Source organism: Onychostoma macrolepis, chromosome 01 (assembly GCF_012432095.1).
Source record: "Onychostoma macrolepis isolate SWU-2019 chromosome 01, ASM1243209v1, whole genome shotgun sequence".
NCBI lineage: Eukaryota > Metazoa > Chordata > Actinopteri > Cypriniformes > Cyprinidae > Onychostoma > Onychostoma macrolepis.
In genome coordinates this window covers 29,293,441-29,319,604 of record NC_081155.1, presented here as the reverse complement: position 1 = coordinate 29,319,604, position 26,164 = coordinate 29,293,441, and the positions used below count along the sequence as shown (strand labels likewise).

The 26,164-nt window shown below is 35.8% G+C and overlaps 1 protein-coding gene across 4 annotated transcripts in view; it reads right to left on the bottom strand.

The window, feature by feature from the left end:
- cntln (centlein, centrosomal protein) overlaps nt 1-26,164 on the bottom strand; it is a 95,634-nt gene that overhangs the window by 40,150 nt on the left and 29,320 nt on the right. For all 4 annotated transcript variants that reach the window (XM_058792567.1, XM_058792566.1, XM_058792568.1 and 1 more), the window contains 3 exons: nt 22,868-22,963; nt 10,111-10,232; nt 5,996-6,091 (listed from right to left, as the gene is read on the bottom strand). In XM_058792567.1, coding sequence (XP_058648550.1) covers nt 5,996-6,091; nt 10,111-10,232; nt 22,868-22,963 — 314 coding nt within the window. The remainder of the gene's footprint in view (nt 1-5,995; nt 6,092-10,110; nt 10,233-22,867; nt 22,964-26,164) is intronic.

The window sequence follows — 26,164 nt, the reverse complement described above, 5'->3', positions numbered from 1 at the left end:
CTGTTGTCCTCTCACTTCAAAATCCACACACATATTTGTTTAGAACTGTTTACACTCATAATGGGTGCTTAATGTGTGCATATTTATCTCATTTATGATTCAGATGAGACAACTTTTTCACTGAAAGCAATATTATGGATTACTTGTGGATTATTGTGATGTTTTTATAAGTTGTTTGAATTTTCTTTCTAACACACTGCAGATGATCCACTGGTGAACAAGTGATTTAATGCTAAATGTATCCAAACCTGTTGAAGAAACAAACTCATCTACAGCTTGTATGGCCTGAAGGTGAGTACATTTACAGGAAATTCATCCAGTTTACTCACTCAATAGTTAACTCAGGTTTTTCCTTTAATACCATTATAATGCAAATAAGGCAAAATTGTGATTAAGCTTTAGATTACTGTAAATTAATCACATTCCTAGTGCATATGTAAATTTAGCCAATAATAGATTAATCAGATTAATACCTAAATTTGTGTTTTGACAATATTTGTACCGTATGCATGTCACATATGTCACACTGCATGCATGTCATATGAATATGCATATACATCTGTGTGTATATATATATATATATATATATATATATATATATATATATATATATATATATATACATATTGTTGATTGTTCCATATTTCAGTTTTTCATCCCATTCAAAGTTTCTATTACAAACAATTCAACTTACAGTGCAAAACAAAACAACAACTGCTATGTTGAACAATGTCGAATAATTTTGTGAAATGTGACCCTGGACCACAAAACTAAATTTTTTGAAATTGAGATTTATTCATAATCCATTGATGTATGGTTTGTTAGGGTCGGACAATATTTGGCCGAGATACAACTATTTGAAAATCTGGAATCTGAGGGTACAAAAAAATCTAAATATTGAGAAAATAGCCTTTAAAGTTCTCCAAATGAAGTTCTTAGCAATGCATATTACTCATCAAAAATGAAGTTTTGATATATTTACGGTAAGAAATTTACAAAATATCTTCATGGAACATCATCTTTACTTAATATCCTAATGATTTTTGGCATAAAAGAAAAATCGATAATTTTGACCCATACAATGCATTTTTGGCTATTGCTACAAATATACCCCAGCAACTTAAGACTCGTTTTGTGGTCCAGGGTCACAAATATTTGAATGTTTTTAAAACACCATTTACTACAAAACAGCCCATCTTGTGTTTGTAGTTGCATGTGCAAGAAACACTGCTGCACACAAAGTATTCATGACTGTCATCAATGGAATTTAGATTTTAAATTACTCTCCTAAATAAAATTTTTTAATCAAAACAATTATATTCATTCACAACCCGAAGTCCTCTTTATAACAATATGAGGGAAATATGATTTCAACACAATACAAATCAATATATTAGTATAATATTGTAATAATATGCTTTGGTTTCAGTACAGCGGCAATATATAAGGTAATTATTTTGTTTCAGAATCAGCATATTATATCAGTTTTTTTATAATAAAAATGATAATATTTCATAATATATACAATTTTTATTTAATATCTCTTTTTTTCACACAGTATTAATAAATCTTTATACATGAATATGTAGTAGCTTTTATCTTTTAGAAAAGGGGTCCCTTGCAAGGGAGGTTTCCCCCCACAATCCAAAGACATGCTGCATAGGTGAAACGGAGACCATAAATTGCCCGTAGGTGTGAGAGAGTGTGTGAATGTGTGAGTGTGTGTGTGTTAACCTTGCAATGGACTGGCCATCCATCCCAGGTGTTACTAAGAAGCTGGGATAGGCTCCAGCATCCCCATGACCCTACATAGGACAAGCGGTTTGGAAAATAGATGGATGGATGGTCCCTCGCAAGGAGATCATTAAATTTGGGGGCCTTTAGCATAAAAAAGTTTGAAAAGCACTGTACTAGAGGTCACTGACATCCCTTGCATTACTGTTAAGCAAATTTTGTATATTATTATTTTTATTTAAAAAAACTATATATTTAAAAAAAAACTAAAAAAAACAAATACTGCTGCAAACAATTTGCACCTTGTGTGAATAGGTTCACATCCATAGTAAAGACCCATTTAAACAACAAAAAAATTATAATAAAAAAAAAACCCTATAATAATAACTATATTACTGTTCACATAAACACGATAACAGTCATTTTATTCTAAGCACGCGCTAAAGGTTTGTCGTCTGCCACTTTAAATGCTCAAGCTCTTTAAAGCACAATTGATTCTAATTGAAGTTTTTATTGTTCATCAGCTGGAAAAAAAAAAAACATACAGAAAGTTGTTCCTCTGTTTTGTTATCATTATATAGTTGTGGTGTGGAGTTCCCTATTTTAATGGAATGAGAACAAATATTAAAACAATATAGTTATTATCTCTTTCGGTGTGAATGGGCCTTAAATACAGCAGGATGAAGATCCTAAAATTTGCACTCATAGAACTATAAGACTCCCATTTGAATTCAAATCCAGAATAATTGAGCTACGATGTAAGAAAAGAGATATTTCAATAAAATCTACTGCTTTTAAGTTCCCTTTTCTAAGAGTGAGCTAAAAGAAACAGCAAAACATTCAATCATTGAATAGTGAGCTGCATATTTTAGGGCATCATTAATCAAACAAATAATTAATGGAGGGGGCAAAAGTTGTGCTAGTCTTCAAAACAGACATCAAGCATTCTGACTTTATATGTTCTTCCATTTCTGTCTCTCTGTCTGGGACCCAGGGCAAAAAGACACTCATTACTCCTAATACCTTATAGCAATCAAGATGAAAAGCAAAAAACAGCAGCACAAGAAGGGTAAACTTTATTAAACTTCATTAAAGTCAAAGTCGGGGATCATGTCTGTAATGGTCACACTCAGTGGAGGGCGAGCAGCGTAAATCATCTCAAAGGCTTTTTTCCAGCTTAATGGCTGGGTAATTTATACTTTGATGTCGTTTGAGTGTAGCTATCACTGTCTAAGGGCTGTTTATTCTGTTTATGAGGCCTAAATAATTCCTGGCTCTTTTTACCCATAAACCCTAAGCAACAATTAACAACTGCGGACATCCCGAGCAGAGGCAGATGCATAATGAGGAAGAAAGAGCAGATGAAAAAAGCACTAAGAGCGGGGGGAGAGATTACAAATGGGCACTGTGCAAATGATACCAAAGCGAATCCAGTCTTGTCTCGCTACCAAACAAGATATTTTAATCTCAAAGCATCCAACATGCTGCTTTAGTTGCCCCAGCAATTGACTGAATTGCTCAATTGAAATTGAATGTTGTCTCCAGAGAGCTATCCAGACCTTTTCCTGACAATGGGTGTGGGTCGCCTATGCAGGCGTTCCTCTGTTATTAAACACAGGCATTCATTGGTCGTTCTGTTTCCCTGCTGATTTTAATTTGCTATTAGCAGTCAGCACATACGTCCCCGAGGCAAAAAATCTAAATGATTACCTACAGTAAATGCACACTAAAATATACAAACCTATAGAGGTAGTCCTGAACAAATACAGGTAATGTGTCAATGCAATGCTTTTTTTTTCAAATTAATTCACGATTAATTAAATTCCAAAAATACACTAAAATGCAATTAACATATGCAATGATACAAGTCTTTTTTTTAAATATCTGAATTAAAGTTAGTTATGGGGTATCAAAAAAAAAAGAAAATGTAATTAAAGGAAATTATATTTGTAGATTTTGTGCAACACAATTTTGGTAAGTGCATAAAACAAATACAAAGAACACAATTATATTGTCACTCAGATTGGAAATGCCCCATTTTACATGCATAAACTGCATAAGCTGAAGTTGAACAGCAAATGAACAAATAAACTGAAGCGATTTGCTAGCAGGTTAATATGTGATTAATCAGATATATACACTACATAAACACAATATTACGACTTGCATATATATGTGAATGCACACTTTCTGTAGAGGCTCACTGAAACAAGTATAAAGTAACACACAATGAATAACTAAGTAACGTTGCACTTTTTCATCATCTACGATATAATTTTCGAAGACTAAAACTAGATGCCATTTTAGACGAAAGTTTACTAAAATGAATGAATACTGATTAATATTATTTAAAGGATATTAACAATATTTAATTGATAACTACTTGATATAGAATAATAATTAAGATCTGTACAAGCATGTTTTAGATGGATAAAGAAAAAAAAATACTACTTTTTACATCAAATCAACATTTTAAGTCTAATTAATATGCAACTTCATTTTTCAAAATCCAATGAAAACAACACAAAAGAAAAAAGAGGTATAAAAACTCGCTGTATGTTTTGAACTACATTTTTAAAAGATTTGTCCTTTTCTTTATCATGTCACTGACCCACTTAACAGCGAGGCCTAAAAAAAGACATCTCCGTTCGGACTCAATATCTGCTAGAAAGGGTGCAGAATAGGAGACCTTCAGACTGTGAAAAGCACTTGAAGGAAACGAGTGCAGCGAGATACGGCAGAGGCAGCCCACCGCTGCTCTGCAAGTATCCAGCAGCCGTCTCCGTCGGCAATTAAGACAGCCTAAAACTACAGGCCTCAATAAGGTAATTAACCATTAGCAGATCATCGCGACGCTTATGAGCGCAACCTTCACAAGCACAATCATCCTAATACGGTCAGTAAAACGGCAACCTGCCATCTTCTGCCAGCGCAGACACATTGCCACGGCCCATCCTTAATTGTGGGCCATCAACAGTAATTTAGCTCGCTGTCCCACATAACAGCTTGATAAACAAGACCGGCCTAATTACACCTTGCACGTTCAGACCCAATCCTCTCAGAGCAAACGATAAATAAAGCAAGGTTAAGTGCAAACGAATAGAAGCCAGGAAGCGGAAGAAACCGAGGGCGTGCAGGGGACCTGTGCTTCCACAATCACATAGTCGGTAATGTTCGTCTCGGGCAAGTGGAGATCAAAGACAGTGCTCCCCTTCCACCTCAACATTGTAGGGTTTTTTTTTCTTCCCGCTCCTGAAAGCACGAGTTAGGCCGGCCTAAGTTTACTCAGTGCTCGCTGGAACGGGCATGACAGGGATCACGGCTAACCCCGAAGGACAGGTGCTGCGTGGCTGGAAAGAGAGCAGCTCCCTCGTGCTCCTCGCAGGTCACTTCCAAGCAGCGCGTTAGTGCGAGCGCGGCGGCAGAAGGCCCTTAACGGGGAGTGTTGGCTGCTAGCCTGTAATTAGCTTGGACAGCTCAGGCTCAAAGAGAGAGAGGGAGGCAGCCAGGCTACATCATAATGAGCTCAGCTGGGATTAGGAGGACAGGCAGCAGGCAAGGTGGGGGCGTGAAAAGAGTGAGCCCTCCTGTACGAGCGAGCCGGGGGTAGAGATCAAGCAGGGGAGGGCCAGGCCGCACTGGCTGGCAGGGTTAGACCCCTCAGCAAAGGATGGGCCAAATGAGGCCTGGCAAGGAAAGGGCCAAGGCGGCCTAATGAAGCGCGACACCTCCAGCAGACGAGATCAGCAGTAATTAACACACGCGCGCGCACGGACTGTCACTGAATGTACCCCCGAAAAATCTCGAGGGAGCAAACCTCAAGACAGGAATGTCAGTGTGTTTAGCTGCGATAAATCTCTGGAGTTGCACCGAGCATCTGTATTCAGTGTTGTGTTAAGGAAGTTGTTTACAGAACAGCCTGAAAACATTTTATTTGCATTTTATTTTTTTAGTCAGCGCAGTATAGTGTGACATGCAGAAAATGGACAATGGATTGAAAGATTTAACATACTAGCTTTGGAAGCACTTACAGTGAGCCAAAAATTCAGTCCTAGAGGCAATCATTGTAACTTTGGGTTGTGAATGTGCTAAAAAAGCCTTGAGATGGACAGCTTTTTTCCCTAAATTCTGTTTGAAATGACAATATCATTTTTCTTGAAGTGTCAGCAGTCATCTCTGTGAAATTGAAGTAGAATCCCTGCTGGGTGCTAATAATGACTGTGACGGCTCTACATGACCTGACAAAACGACAGACACTTACTTGTCAGAGAGTAGCTTCTTGTTCTCCTCCTTATAATACACCAATTCATTCCATAAATCCTCGCTGTCCTGCTGCACTTGTGTTTTGCATTTTGACCTGAAACATTGGAGAAACAAACAAAAAAAGTCATACAAATAGCAGCATCTTTCTGACTAGAAACATATGAGAACTTTAGGCTTGCCACTCTCTTTCTGTGAAAAAAAAAAGTACATTAATTAACCCCGAAAGATCTTCTACCCATAAAACTGTTATTATGGGGGCTTGTTATCTCAAAGAATTCCAGTCTGCCAAGAAGCCACCAGAAGTGTTTGAAACTCCAGAGGGCATCACTGACTGATAGCTGATATTTGACCAAAAAAGACCCAGTGCGAAGTCTATCAGTGGGACAGGATTGTTATTATTGTTTATTTTATTTTCATGGTAATTGTTACTGCAGACGTTAACTGTAATGTCTCTGATCAGATTACACAGGACAAGTGACATAGAAATCGTAGGTATTGTCTACTGCACACTCCCAAACTGTAATTTACTCAACACAAAATGTTTGTAATTATGCAGGAAATATTAAGTATGAACATGTATCTGGAATTATTAGCAAAACGGGTCTAGAATACAATATACAACAAATACTACCATGCGAAGCAATAATACTATATTGCATTAAGATTCACAGTCATATAACACACATTTTCTTGAATGTTTGTAAACAATGCGTTATGTCTTCAGGTCTTTTCACGATTCGGTCACTATAAAATTCTAAAATTCAAAATAAGCTTTGATGTGTGTCTTTTCACTGTCCAACATCCGCTACAGACTACTGGAAAATTTGAGAAATAAATAAATAAATAAAAAATTCAAGGGCTAGATTGGTTAGTGCAAATTACTAAAATGTTTAAAATGTCAGTTTGCGTAGTTTTACTTGTATATACTATTGAATTAAACATGTTAACCAATTTAACCAACATTAAGCCATAACACACTGTTGAACCATTTACATTCAGTTACTTTACTAATAAAAACTAATGTAACACAACATAATTACATAACACACAATGGATAATTAGCTATGAAAAGGTGTGGACAGTCATATTTGTGGCTGACCTTATTGCATATGTATTTGTAGGAGATTCCCTTTCAGACAAAACATTTATGAGAGAAGAGTATTTATATGTATTACGCAAAATGATTTCCTAAGGTTTGTGGTGGTCAATTTATTGAAGAACTTTCCACTACCATCTACGCTTTTATGGGATTGCATGCTTAGAATGTACTGGACTTCAGATATAAAAACAATGACTCATTGGTTAATGTTTACAAAGTGTACATACTACCTAATGAAATCAGACGATTTCCCATTTGCAATTCAATAGAATGTGTGGGAAACCCAATATGGCTGGTGGATCATTCTTATTTAATTTACTTTGAGAGCAGAACTGAAAAATGTCATATTCAGTGTGATTTTTGCTTTTCACATGGTAAAGAAATAAATCAATAACTTGTATAAAGAGATTTTCGCTATATTCAGCTGTGGTTTGAATGTAATGCAAATGTGTGGTTTGAATAATTTGTGTTCAGACTTTGTCAAAATGAAAACTATCAGGTTCCATTCCTTACACTGTAATAAAAAAAGGAACAACAAAAGGTCTCTCTCAGTTTGCACACTACTTTCAAGTCAATATTACACAAGCAGAACAGCTCTGTAACACAAATACTATTTAAACCCTATTCCACAGACACTTTCTTCTCATAACGTCCTTGAACCTACTGTATGGCAGAGTGCCTTTGGGTTCTGTGGGAGCAGTCCTACATCATGTGAAAACATTCACCCTGAGAAGCCACTTCTCAGCTAACAGCTTAACAAGCAGCAGCCCAGAGATCTTCCGTCTTAATCCATTGTGAAATTCAGTATTAACGCTATGAATGGCCTCCTGAAGGACGTACTCATGAAACAGACCTTAGAGAAAGACATCTCCATTCCTCTCAAACCTCCTTCACCTCCATCTCACTTCATTATACAGCGAGCGAGTAAACTGCGAGAACTTTTCTGAAAAGGCAGCGGCTAATTTCTTTGATTCAGCGAATCTGTTTATGAGTGCAACTTTGATCAGCGCATGGATGTTTTAATAAGTTTTAATTTTATTTACGCATCCCAACGCACCCAGTCTGATTTACAAACTTGAAAATCCCTTCTGGAGAAAGAGAGGGTATGTTTTTATGTTTTGCTAATAGTGGTAGCGCTAATCGTGAGTGACGTCGTGGGTTACGCAGGGCTGCAGCATTCTAATGAGATGTTAGTCTACAGCCGAGCTCTGAGACTCCTGCTGGGGCCCACTCTCGCTTGTGCTAATACATGTGTAATAACACTAACTCCTCTAATATATCCAGATTGATGCATGCCTGACCATCAGAAATGGTTCTTTGGCCAGAAAATGTGGCTTATGCTAGCAGCTCGCTAACCGATTTTCCACTGGTTTTGAAGCATTAGGCACATTTGCATAACTGTTCAAAACGAGTTTGTTCAGCAGGTAAACGTGACAGCCCCACTAACTCGACTCCCTGAGGAGTTACTGACACTACCAGCTCTGTGTGGAATATGAACGTTCCCGTAACAGGACTGGAAAGCTTAATAAAACAAGAGCTCTCTGGAAAAGTAAGTGTTTCTCCCCCCTTATCAAAACTAAGAGGAAGGAGATTATCAGAGACTCTTTCTCTTTTGTGCCTCTGTTACAATCTAACACACACACACACAAACACACACACACACACACACAGAGAGAGAGTAGAGGTGGGTAAATTCACACTCCTTTCACACGGGATCACGTTGCACTGCTGTTTTCTTTAATTAACCCAAAGAGAGCACAGCTGACAAGGTCAACACATGCATCCCATGTGGATACTCAACATACGCTTCCATTATATACGTTTAAAAGGCTTGTGAAAAAGAAAAGGGAAAATGTTAAGGGGGTTGGGGAAATTGTCATGACATTTTGCTGCTTCTAGGGGTTTAGGTTAAAACCAAAGACTCAAAGGAGGGAATCAAAACCTTTTCTTTCAATCTTCCCCCTTACTTTTTTCTTTCTCTCTATTCTGCCGATATAAACAGTCACCTTGGCCTTTTCAGGATGAAGTACTTCTGCACCCCTCTTCCTAAGAGCCAAAGCCTGTGCTGCATTTCACAGAGATTAGAGCAAGGGTGAGAGACAATGCTACAAGTCTGTTAAAACTAGTTATTTCTTTTTTTATGCATGTGCAAACTGAGTGAACCAAAGCAGAATCACTATCCTTATTCTATCCTAAAATTGCAATTGTTTTTTTTTTTGTTTTTGTTTTTTTTACTACAGTTGCTAGGACACATTTCTCAATACTTAGGTCACCTTTTCAAAAATCTTTACACATTTCTCCTTACCAACTTTTAGCTTGGCAGAGCAGAAAATTCACATCCAAAATAATTTTGCACTAAAACTACAGTACCAAAACACTTAAAACATAGATGTTTTTAAATCAAATCATTCTTTCATAATGCTAACAAACGTTGTCACCCAACATACTTTGTCACTCATAAAACAATCACCTAAAACACTAACAACAGGTAACATTATACAATATTTTCATCTGTAATATTTATTTCCAAAAAAGAATGGCCTGCACGATAAGTGGTCATTGTTTACATTATGGTGTAAAATTATTCAATGAAATTAAAATGAAAGACTAACACCTGTCCAATTACTTCTAATTTCTAATTCTAATGTTTTTGTTTTGTTTTGTTTTTTTTAGATTTGGAATATATTTCAACACAATATTACTCCAGGAATGTAGAAAATTGCTGTCTTATTCAGCTTTGGATTATGTTAGGTTTTTAACTTCAACAGCTTTGAAAAAACTCAAATCGGTCTGTAGGTACATAGAATTTTGGTTGCTGTGTCTGAGTGAGCAAAGAATTCATGTAATTTGAAAGGAAGTAGTCACTGAATGTATTTTGACAGTAATGTTTTTGAGTGATCAAAGTGCTGATAAATAGTTCCTAGGATCTGTACAAAACTGTAATAAGCAAGAGGATGACAGCCACATTTATATTATTATGTGCAAATATCAAGTTTTAAATAGTAAGTACTTACAAGTCATGGGTATCTTCAGCTTCCTTCAGCCGCTCTGTCACTGTTCTGTAGTTTGTCTGAATGATGCGTAAACGGTCATGATGTTTGGCATGGGCTCTTCGCAGATCCTCATTCTCCTTAGTCTGTAGTTTACAGATGACCAGACATACACACAAACACAATTAAAATCTTAATTATATGAATTAGATTTGCTCAAATGTGCACATAATCATGACAATGGGCAGCGAGCAATGGTGGCCTAATGGTTAGAGAGTCAGACCCTCAAAACTGGTCCCCGGGTTCCGCAGCAAAAATGGTTGCTCACTGCTCTGGGTGTGTGTTCACGGTGTGTGTGTATTTGTTCACATAAATGCAGAGCACAAATTCCAAGTATAGGACACCATACACTCGCTTTCAATCACATAAGAGTTTAAAAATCTGCGTAAAACTTTAGTTTTCACTATCAACTTTGCTTTTTAGCATGCATATCACTAGCATGTTGGCTGTATATTAGTAGGGTACAACGGCTCTAAAGGCCCACCTTAAGAAAAAATGTGCTATTACCTGCGCCTAAAATGTATAATTGCAGAAATAATTTATACGTTGCATTGAACATTAATGGAGCAACAGATTTTGTGTGAAAATAAATAATTCAAGTTGTTTATTTTGTTTAAAAATCTTATAAATGTATGAGGTGGCAAGGGGGGCCTTTTACCCCACACACGGGGTAAAAGGCCCACCAGCATGGGGTAAAAAGCACACAGTATTGATACAAATACTTAATAATAATGTTTTGTTTAATTATGTCTAAGTTAACATTTGTTCAAAACAATCACTTTAGCAAAGTTTGTACTGTTTTCTGCTTAATTTGAAAAAAAAAGAAAAAGTTAAATAAATATAGGCCTACTGTCATTAAAATATTTAAAAATATATATTAAATTACAGAAACAATCATTTTAATAAGTAAAGATTCTGAAAGTATTGAAGGAGATCCAATAATAATTTAAAATATAATTACAGTTTTAACAACAAATGATATTTTATTATATGATATGATTAATATGATGTTTTTAAATATGATGGTTTCATTCTAAACATGGTGATTATCTCTAATATGGACACATACATAATATATGATATTTACCATCTGAATCTAACCATGTCATGTGAACAAATGGAAAAGTCAGCGATCTGTTAATTATCATGTTAATTACTTAAATGCCTTTAGCCCCAACAGCAGAGGCACTTTTTAACCCCAAATACATATATTCTTTCATTATTTAAAAACTGTCGCTTTAATTATCTTAAGCAAAACTGAAAATCATAAAGAAGACCTTTGTCTCAAAATATATGCATTAATTTTAGCGATTCTCATTAGCTACTTAAATCTACAACATTTTAAAAAACATAAAATATTAGATCAAGTAAGCACAGAATCAACTTCGCGCTGCTGCGCGCGATCTCGTCAAAGATCAGACAAATAAACATGTGCATCTTGAAAAGCAAATGTTTTGCAAAGTGCTACGCCACATTTTTGTGCCATCTAGTGGTTTATTATTTTTAATTTTTGTGTGAGAACATGATATGTGGCGTGAGAGTGGCATGGCTTGTCAGACATAGCAACCGTAACTAAGGAGGTTGCCTTTTAAAAGTTTTTAAAATGAAATGTAAGATTTTTAAAGACTTTTATTAATCATTTATGTCCATACAGAACTAACTCATACCATCTCAAATAAGTAATTTATTTTTAGATTATTTTCATTTAATTAAACAGGATGGGGCACAAATTCAACTACAAACATACTCAAGACATTTTATTAATTGGTTAATGTACAAATATATATGAATTAGAGGTTGATAAATATTGGATTTTTCTGATGCGATAATAATGTTTAAAGAAAGGCAATAAAAATATACAGTTTACTCTGGAACCAATATACCAACTTTATTTTGAAAAGTCTACACATTCCAGCTGTTCATTTAAAAAAACAAAAAAATAAAACATATACATACATATATACATATACTGTATATATATATATATATATATATATATATATATATATATATATATATATATATATATATATATATATATGTGTACTGCAGATTTTATATACATAACAACGTAATACTATATATATATATATATATATATATATATATATATATATATATGTACTGCAGATTTTATATACATAACAACGTAATACTATATATATATATATATACAGTATATATATGTGTATATATGTGTATATACAGTGGGTACGGAAAGTATTCAGTATTCAGTATAACACACATCTACATATATTAGGGCTGTCAAAGTTGACGCAAATTCATTTTAACGGCACTAATTTTATTAACGCAGCGCGCATTTTCTGTTTGAACCATGGCCTAGCTCGTAGTTGGAGAAATGGAGATGCACAGTGTTGCCAACTTTGCAGACCCTTTTAGCGACTTTTTTCCCTTCAAAAGCGAGCGGCGGAGAGGAGCAGCACTTTCAGTTAAACACAGATATTATGTTGCTTCTCTAATTTTACATGCAAATATAGCCGAAATCAGGATAAATCAGGATTTTTGTGAAGATTAACATCTTGGAAGGCAGAGCTGGTAATGTAGTCTTAATGGGTCGCGTTTCAATCACTCTTTCATATTCATTCCGTTGTCTAACAACAGAAACAGTAAAATATATCAGTGAAAACACTTTTGAGAATTGAGAATTTAGCTGCATCAAAATACAGTATGTGGGCACAGAGAGGCAAACAAATGTAATAATAAATAATAAATGTACATTTTGCATGTTCAGAAGAAGTGAGCTGCCCTGTCGTGCAAAAATGTGAACAGGTTTGTGTAAGTAAATTGCTCAGTGAAAGAGAAGTAATGGGAACCTGGTATTTCTTTTTTCATGTGTCTAATAGACACGAACAAGTTCTTTGAAAAACATCTGACCTTTGAAACATGTCTAGTCTTCATGCTGACTATGGCTTCAATAATTATAAACATACATTTGCATAAAGCATCCATATTTGTCCATGCCCATATTGATTAGAGTATTAAAAACTTGAAAAGTTGATAATAATAATAATAAAAAAAAAAAGTTAAGTGAACTTGACAATTCACTTAACTTATTTTTTTAATTATAATTTACTTAAAAATTAAGGCAACGGGTTTCCTCAATTTTTTAAAGTTAAGTCAACTTATCACTTTTTACAGTGTATTAATTTAAGGTACATTTAGAACAAATAATAATGTGTGATTAAGTTGCGATTAATCACAAGTTAACTCATGACAATCATGCGATTAATCGAGATTTAAAAAATAAAATAAAATAAAAATAAATTAATCGATTGACAGCCCTAACGTGTATACACATACACACACATATATATATATATATATATATATATATATATATATATATATATACACATACACATATACATACACATATACAAAAATATGTACAAAAACTGGTCTGTGCATGCCATGAATAAATTTACTACTGTAGCACGCGTGCGATACAGTTTTGGATGTTCATAACACAGCCGCTTAATAGTGTGACGTTATTTCAGTGTGCTTCTTTGTGTGTGCGAGATTGATTATACTTGGTCGTTAGGGGTGTGCGATAAGATTATTTTTGATCGTGGATGATTAAAATGTCTCCACGGTCTGCTTTTGAAGAAATATCGCAGTATTGTTTTACAGCGCACATTCTATCAGTTGCAGTTTTGTCGCCTCCGTCTCAATATACTGTACAATGCGACATACATTCACATCAAATATTAACTCTGCAGTAGAGTTACACTCACAGAACACTGCACTTATTCACAATCACAATATATATATACATATATATATATATACACACACACACACACACATACATACATACTAGGTGTGTAAATCGGATGGATTACCGATTCTCATATCCAGCGATACGATATTTGCCGATACCTCAAAAAATTCTACGATACAATCACGATTCAATTCAAGAGTATATCGATTGATATATCGGTATTATGATATTATATACCTATTTTAAACAACCATCTACATTTTTATTAACTCACAAATGCAACCAAAATATATAACATTAACATTTATCTGAAATTTGCACATCCTTTACCTCAATTGGGACATTCACAAAAAAAAAAAAAAAAAAATAGGCCCACACTTTTTTTTTTTTTTTTTTAATAAGGAAATAAACAATTGGAAAAACTATTCTGGCTGATACTATGGGCACAGAGCTAAAAACCTTTCTACAGATAACCAAATTACAAGCAATAGCAGAAAATAAATACAATAGAACAAAGACACAAGTTCAATAAACAGTGCTTTTCAGGTTTTTCAGCTCAGTCTAAAATAAATTTTCGGGTACGCAATCAAATGTAAAATAACTGCAGTCTTCACTGTATAAATTAAATATAGATTAATCAATTTTGATGTTACAAAGGTTATTTAGTCAGCAGTTAGCACTTGTATTTTTCTTTGACAGCATTAGATTTATTATTAGCTTGCTTTCACTTTAAGAACGAAAGCATGGATTTAATATACTGATACACATGCGTTTTCTTATTCAACTATTTGTGTTAAGACATATGCTTAACCGACTGTGCTTACTAGGATATTCGCCAAAATGCGCATTTTGATGTAATTTTGTTATCTTTGTATGTTATCTTACATCTTTGCATTTATTCATCCATGCAACAAAAAAAACGGTAGCGAGCTCAATGTAGTATTCGCGCGGTGTAGACGCGGCTGTCTGTGTGCGTGCGCTTCAGATGTATGCGCAGAAAACTTCTCACACAGCGCTCGACTGTTCCGCCAACAATCCCAAGCATCTTTTATGCTGGCCTTGTGCCTTCGGGCAGTCCTTATATCGAGTCCTGATACGTGAGTTTGATATATATAGTTTTTTTGTTTGCCAAGCTTGTAGAACATAGCTAGAACAAGCTTGTAGAAAAAAGCTTGTTTTTTTTTGTTTGCCAAGCTGAACATGCAACAGTGGCACATTTTCATTTTGAATGCGCAGCACTCAAATTTATTTAATTAAATCACTGTTTATCTATTCTCAAATTTAAGACCTCTTAAAATGATAATTAAGAATTTTGATATATATGAAAGGTATTTTCGGCCTTATATTAAATATGTACTAAACATTAAAGATATTTTTTTGGCCTTAAATGTGATCAAACTAATTTAATGTCACATTTAAAAACAAAGTACAAGATATAGCAGATACATATTAACAAAATGGCTTTAGTGCTACTAACGCAGTGGATTGTGTAAAAGTAACCTCTTATTGGCCCACCAAATCTCACTGGTGTGTCAGTTTACTTCACAGTCCAAGGAGGAAAAAAATCAGACTGCTCACCCTTATAGGAAAGAAAAAAAAAAAAGAAAAACCTGGACTGTTGCCATGTAAATGTTCATACCAGATACCCCATGTGAATATTTCTATTTTTAAGTGTCCTTGCCCTGAAAATTTGCATTTGGCATGAATAGACCTCACCTGGCCCACTGGCTTAAACAAAAGCCACAATACAAGACAACTCTTCACATACATACTTTTACTCCACAAACTGTAGATAAAACTGCAGCACAACCACTATAAGCTCATTCAGATAGCAGTATATGCTTACTGACTTCAGCTTGTCTCACAACAATTCACGGAAGAGTTGTTATGAAAATATACACAAATGCTTGGGTGACCATTCAACCATCATCTCATGTTTGGACTTACGCATTCCACATAATGCCTAGACTGTTTTAAAAGTGTTTTGGAAAGAAAACATAGGTAAAAGGCACTGTTCTAAGGGTGCACTTTAGACTATGCAAATAAGTTCCATATGGAGAGAAAAAAAGGGTAAGCCATCCCTTTGTGACCCTTTCTGATGTCAACAGCCAATCACAACAGTGGAATGGAAAAGTGTCATATTACAATCTCTTCCACATCAGAAAGGGTATGCTTTTAATAAAAGTACGCTCTCAACAGACACACCTTGTTCTGAGTCTCCAGCTTGTGATGTAAAAACAACAGATAAAACCATATTACCGCTCTCAACCTCACAACAAGGTCATGCTCCCGGCAGCAAAGTCAAGGAACATTCCTCACCAGTGGAAGATGTAGCCACTGGACCAATCATCCAACCATGCAGAACACAAACAGCAATAACAAAATCACTTCCCAGAGACCTAGGCATTAGAATATACTGTCAGTTTATGATCTAATGTGCAATACTAATGCTACTGCGTAACTATCAGTTTGATTACAAATTGAACCTAAGCCTCTATACTATACAAGCATAGTGTTTTTCATTTATTTTTATAAATAAAAAAGGCCAAAAGCATGACTTTTTTTCAAATATGTTTATTACTGTCATGTGGAGCCAATTGAATAACTAGTTCTTAAATTATTATTTGGGATAAAGTGTTGCCACTGCCTGGCAGTCACTGTAGAACTCAAACAAGCTATTTTTTCTAGAAACAGGTGATTGAAAAAGCGTTATATGATTTATTCTCTTGCCATTTAAAAACTACGAAAACAATATTATGTATATAAAAAGAGAGACTGCATATGCATCTATAGCAAATGCAGGACACTGTATAGCAACAGAAATAGATGTAGTACAACAACAATTAGGGGTGGGTGATATGACCAAAATCTTATATCATGATATGACTAATTTTATATCACGATAACGATATATATCATGATATAGTAATTTTTTTTCTTTTAAAAAGGTTTTATGATATTAAAATCTTTGATACCATAGAATTTTCATAATCCTTGTCACCAATGTCAATATCAAACTAATACAAGCCTAAAAATAGACAACAACAACAAAAAAAAAAAAAACTCAAGCTCACTGAAAATAAATAAACAGTCAGTGATGAAATAAGTATAAGAAACTAATTGCAAGCAATAGGACAAAAAACTACAATAAATAAGAAACGCTACGTACATTGTGTAAATTAATTAGTCTTCACTGTGTTAATTATATCTATCTATCTATCTATCTATCTATAATAGATATAATTAACGTGTATTATGTATATATATATATATATATATATATATATATATATCATTATTTTTTATTATTATTTCTTCTTATTAAAAGTTACAAAAGTGATTTAGTCAAGAGCAGTGAGAGATTTTCTAGCAATGTGCTATGATTAATATGAATGGCAGACAGAACGACTATTGGACAGCTTCCCCCTTTAAGACCGAAGTCCGGATCCAATATACTGTTACATATGCGTTTTCTCTTTTAGCTGTTTCCTCTCTCTTAAGACCTAAATCGCTGTCTTTATGAGGATACTTACCAAGACGGGGATTCTGACGCATATAAGTGTGTTTATGTGATCGTTCAAAGTCAATAAAGCGGCAAAAAAAAAAAAAAAAAAGCCTCTCACATAGAAACGGAGACGGCGCACGCATATAGCTCTGTTGTTTGTGTTTCAACGGCTTAAAATCGGTTGTTTTAAAACTGCAGTGCTTAAAAACGCGTGTCCATGCTACAGATGTAGTCCGTTTAAGAACGAGCTTCTCGTTTTGTTCTGGTCGTTCTCCACCTGGTTCTGTCTCCGCTTCACGCCCCGTGGTGGTGTGTAAAGATCGCACTCATCCAAATGATTAAAAAGTATTACCGTAAACAATGTATTTTGCGACACCACGAAATAAACGATAGAACATAATATGAAACGATAGACTTTTTATTTCGTCCATCTGATATATATCGTCATATCGCACAGCCCTAACAACAATTAAGAGCCATTGAAACCTATAGTAAATATTTATATATAATGGGCTTATAATATTAAAATACTGCTAATACTGTCACTAACCTAAGAACACATTTGAACATTTATTAACTGTGGGAACAAAGTAGGCCTACATTTGAAAAAGAAAAGATAAGGATCATAAGTGACTATAGGATTTGAGAGTAGTGTTGTCACGGTACCAAAATTTCAGTATTCGGTACCGATACCAGTCAAAATCCATGGTTCTCGGTACCAATTTCGGTACCACATGCTAATTAAAAAAAAACACACTATTTTTAATAATAAAGTCAAACAAAAATAAAAATGTACAAAAATCAATGCCATTCTTTATACTTTATTTAAATTGTGATTCAAGTTTTTACGCAAGTAATAAAAGTATGAAAAACAGTAAACAAGTTTCACCCAAATTTAATTTGTCTTTTAATTAATTAAATTTAAACACATTGTATTGTTTTGGTAAATAAAGGGGATTTACTATTAAAATAAAAATATGGAAGAAATATTGTGTTTTAAAAAAATATATTTAATATTTAAAAGAAAAAGAAAATTAAAAAAAATTATATATATATATAAAATTATATTTCTGGCACAATGTCTTTAAGATAAACTTTTATTTTGACGGGTTGCCGTGAATACCTTTACATTTCTGTGTATAGCTATATGATATGACGCTGGTTTTACTCAATGAAACGGTAAAATGCTCGCGAGGGGACTCTCAGAGCAGTTCTGTAGATATTGTTTATGTATTTCTGTCCTCATTGAGACGGCAGATGATGAATCACCGCGAGCGTCAGGCGCGCTTCAGTGTGTGTAGTTAAAAAGAAAACCGCGTCTCTGCCATTCATTCACTCACACAGAGACTCGCAGAACATGCGGATTCATATTTGAATCGACTTTTGCTTAATATTTACAGATACTAGTCCACGCCGCGATTTGATTTAAGTGCAATGACCTAATTTTGATTCATTCATCCAAACTTTGACAAATTCCGTGACATTCCGTGCTAAACTGTAAATTCCGTTTTTATAACTGGATTCCGAGATTCCGTCCGCGTTTTCTGCATCGCGGAAATCATAGGGCCGTCTGGCGTCAAGAACCGGGTTGACGGGTACTCGGTACCACCGGTACTTAAAAAAACCTGGTACCGTGACGTTTTCACTTTTTTAGTACCGACTTGGTACCGAAGTACCGGGTCTTTTGACAACACTATTCGAGAGCCTAAAATGAAGAAGTCCACAATCTTGTATCATAACTATTAGGCAGAATGCAGACTTTCTTAAGCTAAGCCATAAGGAAAAGTCAACTGTATCATGGTAAGAGTAAGGCAACATCCATCTTAGATTAAACAATCACTCATGCATGTTTTTTTTTTTTGACCTTGTAATTTTTATATCAAAATGCCATAACTTAATGTTCTAGTGAGATGACAGACTCCTCTCTGCTGACGTATAACAGACCTCTCCAATCATGTCCACTTTAACCTCATACCAGCAAGCTCGCATTAATTTCTCTCTATTTTTGAGTGCAACATCCACATCTCAAAATCCAATTAACCGACTGAACCAAGTCTCCGGACAACTTTTTTTTTTCTTTTTCAATAATCTGCTACTTTCAGATGTTTGTCATAATGTGGAATTATCACCAATTCAGTTTCATAACGATTTAAAATTCAAAAAGCTTGGTTATGTTTGGTGAAACAGTAACAATTTCAGTTACCTTATAAGATAAATCGATTATACAACACTGCCATACAGCTAAATTCAGCTCAAAAACTTGCACTTATCAATTTATTTGTAATATTTTCTAGTTTAGTCAATTACTCATCTTATGGTAAAAAGATGAATTTCACAACATATCGCATGCGATATATCGCCCAGCCCTAATTGTGAACCTGCAGTAACTCTAAAAATTCACATTTCTAACACTACACAATTGTCTTTGATCATTTTTATACTGCTAAGTTTAAATCTTTTTGCTAGTGACACTCAAAAGCACTTTAAGTGAAATGACCAAAGTCACTAGATCATTGTTATTTGTGTGAAGATCACTAGCAAAGTTTTATCAAAGAGAGTGTTTTTCTTTTCGGGATATGTTCTTTGAGTGCTTCTCTGGGAACAAGGCACTGATAAGCGTTTCCACGCCAACCTGGCACCTGTAGCATTATTGTGGCCTGACATTTCGCCTGTCAGCCAATAGGAAAAGGCTGACTTCTCCCTCCACTTAAACCCCGCAGCAGGAGGAACGCCTCAGTGAGCCGGGTCGCTCCCCAAATGCCCGTAAATATTGGTCTTTGCTTCACAGCTATTTGAAGAAAAAAAAAAAAAAAAGAGGGGGGGGGGGGATCTCCGCCAAAGATTACATGGGACTTTTCAGGGGTGAACATATAGATTTTCCTGACAAGAAGGCCCTCTATTATTCTGACCTTAGCCAAGACGAACTCTGGCAGAGACAGCAAGCGCACCTTTCAGCTTGAGTGGCCAGGGCCAGGAGACTTGTCGAAAGGCTTTCTAAAAGGGAGGAAAGCTTGTTTACCGCTGCTATGACACGGCAGCCCTGCTGGGCGGGAAATGCAGGGCCCTGAACCCTGTTATTATTAACAAGGACAAAGAGAACAAGCCAGCCCCAGACCGGTTGCCAATGTGACAAGTATGGATTTACTGCTCAGAAATTCACAAGAGGACACTCAGCCTTCAAACCAGAAAGACAGAGAAAATGAGACAGAGAAGTGAAACAAAGCAGAGCGCTAATGAAGGCCTGCTCAGATTGAGTGACCAACGTTTCGTGTCTGAGTGACATCACAGCATAAGGGGGGTGTTTAAAGTACCCGGCATGCATCCACCTGGGCATCAAAATCAATACGAACTGGAGGATGAGTACTCCACACCTCTGGAACCGTTGACTGTCACTGAGCCTCACAAACTGAAGCATCTGACAGACAAAAACACCGACTAGATTAGTTTCCTCCAGATTTAAAAGGAAGGAAATGCAGGAACGGTGAAGATGGGAGCAGAGAAGAGAGCAGGGTAAGAGAGAGAGAGGCTTGAAGAGTCAGAAGAGAGACATGGATGATTGGTTTAGTGAAGAGCTTGAGTTCTTCAGCAGTCTTCTCTCCCGCTGCCTCATTGCCTCTGCAGACAGTCAATGTGTGTGTGCGTGTGGATGATGAAGGATGGAGGTCAGTTAGAGGGCAGCGGTCAGAGGACAACATCTGACTCTACCTGCTATGAGCTCCTTCATGCTGAAATTTTACCAGTCAGACGCACACATATGCAAATACAAATCATAAGCCAAAGGGCAGCCAGTGTATCAGACTACCATGGTTTAGAATTTAGAAATATCTTTTTAATTCTATTTCATATATGTTTCATTTCTTTTAAATATTAATAATAAACATTCCAAATATTATTAAGTAAATCTAAAATTACGTTGTGGCCATTTATTATTCCCCCGCGGGAACCGACCAGATTTCTTGTGACGTGGGATTAAATTTCGGAATAAAATGCGGTAGCGGTGGATAATTCTGGTTTAATTTGAACGGGAGCGGTCAGGCTGACAATATCCCATTTCCGACTTCCTTTCAGAACAGCATATCTGCGCTTTACTCGTTATTATCGACCACCGATACAGCCTGCACTCAGGACTGTTATGCACGCGCTGCATGCATGGACTAACGCTTTCTGCGTCATGCATTTTATTTGCGGGGTCTGTGTGTGCAGCATGTGCGTAACGGTCCTCAGAGCAGGCTGTATGAGGATGGCAGAGCAAAGTGTGGATGCGCTGTCCTTGAAGGACGTTCAACTGGGTTTTGTTCATATTTTGCTTAGCCTATAATTTTAAATGACAAATGTTGCATTTATTTATTTTTTTCTCTGTGACACCTTTCCTACTGTTAACAGCAAAATGTTAATGGAATTTCGTATTTTGATAAGATGAAAAAAATAACAAATAGGCTAAAATTTTTGTACAACCTACACTTTTTTCGACACTTTTTTCCTACTGTGTTGAGAGCAAAATGTTAAACGACGAATAAAACAACAAATACAATTTTTGTGCAGACTACACTTTTATTTGTTATCTTTCTCTTTCAGTAGCGGAAATTTAAATGTGAGATTCTGGAAACGAGATCTAAATTTAGCGGGAACGGTCGGGAAGAAAATTATTCTAAGCGGACAGCGGGTGAACAAAGAGTGAATATATTGCGGGAGCGGGTGGGTGCGGAATATAACCTAGCGGGAGTGGGACTAATAAAAAACAGTCCCAGAGAGTCAGACTTGCAACCCAAAGATTGCGGGTTGCGGGAGTGAATGACCAGCACTCTCTTTCACGATCAATACCATGACTGAGGTGAGACCCTTGAGCAAGGCACCGATCCCCCAACAGCTCCCCGGGCGCTGCAGCAAAAATGGCTGCCCACTGCTCCGGGTGTGTGTTCACGGTGTGTGCATGTGTGTGTTCACTACTCACAGCTGTGTGTGTGTGCACTTGGATGGGTTAAATGCATAGAACAAATTCTGAGTATGGGACACCACACCACACATGGCTACACATCACGTCACTCACTTTTTAATTGTTTTTTCTTTCTTTTTTTTATGTTTTGGAATCATGAAATTTGTGTATTTGTCTACATATTATTTTTATTTCAGTGCCAAAAATTGTTTGTTTTTTTTTAATTTTTAAACATATACATTTTTACATTTTAAAATTATTATTTATTTTTTTTATTTAAAAAATAAAAAACAATAATTCAATTTAATTATATGACACATTGCACTCCTTCTGTGTTCTATTTCTAAGGAGCAGGAGAATGGGTAACATATTACTCAGTACTTAAATGTATAATTACACTGTAACAAGGACACCTTAAAATAAAATGTAACCAGAGAATGTGGCCAAAACATTCAAATAAGGACATAAATCTCCTAAGAGGTCTCCAATGAGAAGATAATAGATCCACAGTGACAGAATAAAGCAAGTATTTAATGTTCACCTTAAGCGCAAGTAATTCCTGCAGCCACTGAATCCTTTGCTCCTGACCGTCTGCTCCATCACTGCTGCCGCCACCTGGAGACAGAGACTCGGCGCCCTGACAAAGACAAAAAGAAATCGATAAAACAATAGAAAACCCCTTTTCATCAACTCAATAGGCAAGTTGTTAATTATCAAAAGCAAAAGATGAGCAATAGCCCTTCACGTACGAACACACAAACATCAGCCTGCACACTCTCCGAAACCTAACAGGGGACACGGGCTGAATCGTGAGGAGGAGCGCACACGGCATGCTGCTGAAGGGTTCTCTGTGCAGGGACCTAATGAGCATGTTCATTTCCATTTACATTGTTTCTTTGACAATAATGATGTCCCATTAGGGGAGACTAAAGGGTTATAGAGTGAGAAACGCGCCAGGCCTCATTACCAAAGGTGGGGAGGGAGGCGCCTTTAATTGCTCTATCAGGGCCCAGAGTTACACTTGATAGGACAACAGAAGCAGACTTTTGGGAGAAAGAAAAAAGAGGGAAGGAATGAAAGAGAGAGACAGAGAGAGAGAGAGAGAGAGAGTAAAGAGTGGGCTCTCTCTAAAGTACCTAAAACCAGTGGAGAGTTGTGTGCGAAATCTGGTCAGGGCAGTGAAGGAAGGCCAGATGGCGGATCAACTGTGAAAGAGTGAAACTACAAAATGGCAGACGCACCACTACAGTTTGAGAGAAGGAGATCTTCAGGGACCAGATCAAAAACCCTTAATCTAGGAAAAAAAACACTAATACTTCAGAGAACTGAAAAGATCCTTTAAAAGCTGATTAGCTCTTGACTAGGCTGCCGTTGAGTACAACTAACTAAAGTCACTTGCTTGGAGCTCTTAGTCCAAAAGGATCTACCTATTGATGTCTTGAAGTCAACTCATTAACAGCATAGCTGAACTTTCCTCTGACACATGTCCCAAAACCAGACTTAACATTCTCAGCATACACAGGAACAGTGGTGTCCTCATCATCAAAGACCTCAACTCTGCAAGGATTAGCAAAAGAGTGAAATTAAAGCTTACAAAGGAGAAGCAATCAATACCTGAATACAGAGAACAAAGAAACGGTTCCAGCAGTCGTGAAACTAGTGGCAAAGAAAGCCTTACCCTTCCTGGACTGCACAGACTCATGCTCATATGCACGGATGCAAACTCATCAGAGGTGAAAAAGCTGACAAAGATGTGGCCTCGGAAGAATATTTTTAAAATATCAGCTTTAAAATGTGGATTTAAGTTGACTTTCTCATAAGGATATAGGTGAAAATAATCACCCTTGAATCTATACAGGGTTAGTTTTTTTTTCACTCTCCACTTCCTCAGACCACATGCACATAGTTGTTTTTATGCTAAATTATGATTGATGCTGTTGTTATGCTTTATATAAAAAATTACAATACTGTAGTATAAACGCTGTTGTACTGTTAAAAAAAGCAAGAAGATATAACTAATATATATACCAGGTATTGATTACTCTAAAGAATATTATAAGTAATAATTTTATTTTATAGAACATCTGTAAAACATCTGAGCTCCTCTTTCGTTGACAGCAGGTTTATAAATGATTCCCCTTACAAATTCTCATTACTAAATAAGGCACGTCATGTTGGGTTTTCAAATCCTGTGTTATAAGCAACATTTAATTACAACAGAGCTGCTTTGAGACATTGAAAACCCCTCTCCCAAATTCAAAAAAAACATCAGGTCTGCATGAATCACACAAATGACCTATTCTGGAATCAAAACAAAGATGTTTGCATTACTGCATATATGGACGATGTAGATAAACATGCAGAAAATTCTGTTATCATTTACTTGACCTGATGTCATTCTAAATAGTTCTACTTTTCTCTTCTGTAAAAAAACCCCAGACATTTTTGAAGGATATATTGATTGATCTTTCCACTGCATTACAATGAATAAAGACTGGAGCTTTCCTGCTTCATAGAATTTGCTTTCATGATTCATAGGTTTGGTCATTTTTGAGTAAAGTATTTTATTAAGCACTTTCCAGGGAACATGCCCTTACATAACCATGTCAAACGAAGAATAAAAAGTCTTTCAGCATTAATATGATAAGTATGAAGATATGATAAGTATGAGGGTAAGTATTTCAGTGTTAACTGTACAAAGAGAAAGATTTTCTGTTGTTAGTGTCAGCTACACAACCAAACTCATATCATAAAAATATCTGGCCCCAGTTATGCAATGCATGGTGTTACTTTATCTTCCAAAAAATAATGATATAACTTATTATGCTCACATTGATAAGAAGGTCTGTATGTCTACAGTAGGTTTCTGTCATGCATGAATCCTCGGGATGGAGACACACTATCACATGATCCTTAAAAAAAAAAAGAGCTGTCTGGAAGGCCGTGTTCAGCACACTTACACTTTCATTAAGATGGCAAGAAGCCTGGAAAATACTGTTAAGGGGTGGAAGATGATGTTTTACAGGGTCAGCTTTTTAATATAAAACTATATCACTCGCACATTGTAAAACACTTTTTAGCATGAACTGTCTACCTAGGCAACAATTTTAGGCATTACAGTGGCACCCAAGACACAAATACTACTTCAAACAGCTTTTTTTTTCTTTTTAATTGAAAAAAAAGGCAAAGGTTGCGATTTAAATAAATCATATATGTACTGTGTGTTTCAGAGTTAAGCACAGCACTGTGTTCTTTCACAAATGAACAGCTCATGATCCGTGTTTTCAGTGTCTCAGAGCCATAGATTCTGCTCCACACAAATTTATGTCTGCTTCTGCTCTGAGCTTGGGTCATTTATGATGTTCATTTAGCAACGCAACATACGCCAACTATCTTCCCAAATTTGTAATGAGAAGCACATAGAAAATGCCTGTTGTCAACAAAAGAGAAGCTTTGTCCACCAAAATAAAAGCTTGATTTGAAAATTTAGTTTTATTTTGTACAGTAGTAATTTACAATAGTATTTCTTATTTTGTGTGTTATTTTTTGTGTGTCTTTTTCTTGGTAGTAATAATAATAACTATTATTATCATTATTATTATTTTTATGAATACAAATAATATTCGTAATACACTTCTTATTCTTATGTAATCACAACATTTTTGGCCAAATTGTGCAGTTGTTCTTTGACTGCCTATGTCTGGCCAAGAAGAGCAGGAATTGGGCTCATAAGGTTACAGTACTGAACAATATGTTCCCCAGAACACAGGGAATCAGGGTGGTGGCAGCATTATGCTTTGGGGATGTTTCACTGTGGCAGTGAGCATAAAAATAAATA